At 43.4% G+C, this 1,285-nt stretch overlaps 1 protein-coding gene across 1 annotated transcript in view; it reads left to right on the top strand.

Moving 5' to 3' along the window:
* The window catches only part of LOC119267147 (Golgi to ER traffic protein 4 homolog), a 7,308-nt gene that overhangs the window by 419 nt on the left and 5,604 nt on the right, over positions 1–1,285 (top strand). Inside the window, exons 2-3 of the mRNA XM_037548484.1 lie at positions 325–404; positions 976–1,054. Of these exons, the coding sequence (XP_037404381.1) occupies positions 325–404; positions 976–1,054 (159 nt within the window). The remainder of the gene's footprint in view (positions 1–324; positions 405–975; positions 1,055–1,285) is intronic.

Here is a 1,285-nt window from a genome sequence, read left to right as displayed (position 1 = left end):
TCCCCGTTCCCTGCCCCCCCTCTGCTTCCGCCCGCACTCGCGCGCGCCTGCGTCTGTGTGTGCGTGCGCGCATTGGGACGATAGCGTGCGGGCGTGTTGAGCGATTCGCGAATCGGATCTCGGTTTGCGGCGCCGCACCCGCGCCGTGGAGGAGCTGCCTCCCGTTGTATAATTTGTTCGAATTAGGGTTCAAGCAGCGATCCGTGCTCAATTTATCGGTTGCGCGAGAGGGTGAAATTAGTTCGGTGGAATCGCTTGGCTGCATAGGGCCGGCTTGTTGGATAGTTTCTCATCAGTTTCGTAATCATGCGTTGTGTTTTTCAGACAATCGAAAGGTTTGAGAAGATGGTGGAAGGGGGAAGTTACTACGAGGCCCAACAAATGTACAAATCTACCAGTGCAAGGTATTCAATTTAACGGAAGCAGCGGTAGCTGGCTCCCTTCAGGCCTTCAGCCGTTCACTATTTAAAGTTTCAACCATATTAACATATTCCAACAGAAACCAACCATTACCTTTTCGCATTATTTTAATAAGATCAACTATATGAGTTCAGTGTGAGGCATCATTGGATTAACTATGTGCGTTCAGTGTGAGACATCATTGTTGTGCTTAGTTTGTGTGTAACTATGGCAGACTGGCAACAGATGCAACATCTTAAAATAAGCTCATGCCAGGACATACTTGAAGAAAATAAAATTAAGTCAATGACCAGGATCTTTGCATGTGGATATAATCCTAATATGAATACTAGAGTTATGTTCGAGATGACAATGGCCATAGTTATTCACACAGAATGTGCATGTATGTTTTAGGCTGAGTGCAAAATGAGTATTCCACAGAGTAATCACATAACTGTAGCTTCAGGATACATATTGTGTTAAAAATTAACAAAAGCAATTTCGTGCTTGTGTCTGTTGATCAAGGACCAAACATCAAGTCGCTGTTTTGACTTATTTTTTGGTCATTACATTCAGATACATTACTTGTCAAAGGTATTCGGAAGGCTTGGACATCCTTCAGTCAGGAGCTACAATCCAGTTGAAGCATGGACAGGTTAACTCTTTGCCTTATTGGCTTCTGCCGAATTAACAGTTGTTGTCCAAAGATGTTTATTAATTCATCTTTTCCTGTATGATATTACCCAACTGCACACATTCCCTTCTCAAATCCAGAGGCTGTACAATGAGCAAAAAACAACCTGAAAGCTGTCTTGGTTATTTTAAGGCATGGATTTTCTCCCTCCATAGCATTTCTCTGTAGTAATAGGGTAGAGCCATGAGGAAC

This window comes from Triticum dicoccoides, chromosome 3A (genome assembly GCF_002162155.2).
Source record: "Triticum dicoccoides isolate Atlit2015 ecotype Zavitan chromosome 3A, WEW_v2.0, whole genome shotgun sequence".
In the NCBI taxonomy this organism is placed as follows: Eukaryota; Viridiplantae; Streptophyta; class Magnoliopsida; order Poales; family Poaceae; genus Triticum; species Triticum dicoccoides.
This window is presented reverse-complemented; position numbering and strand designations above follow the sequence as displayed.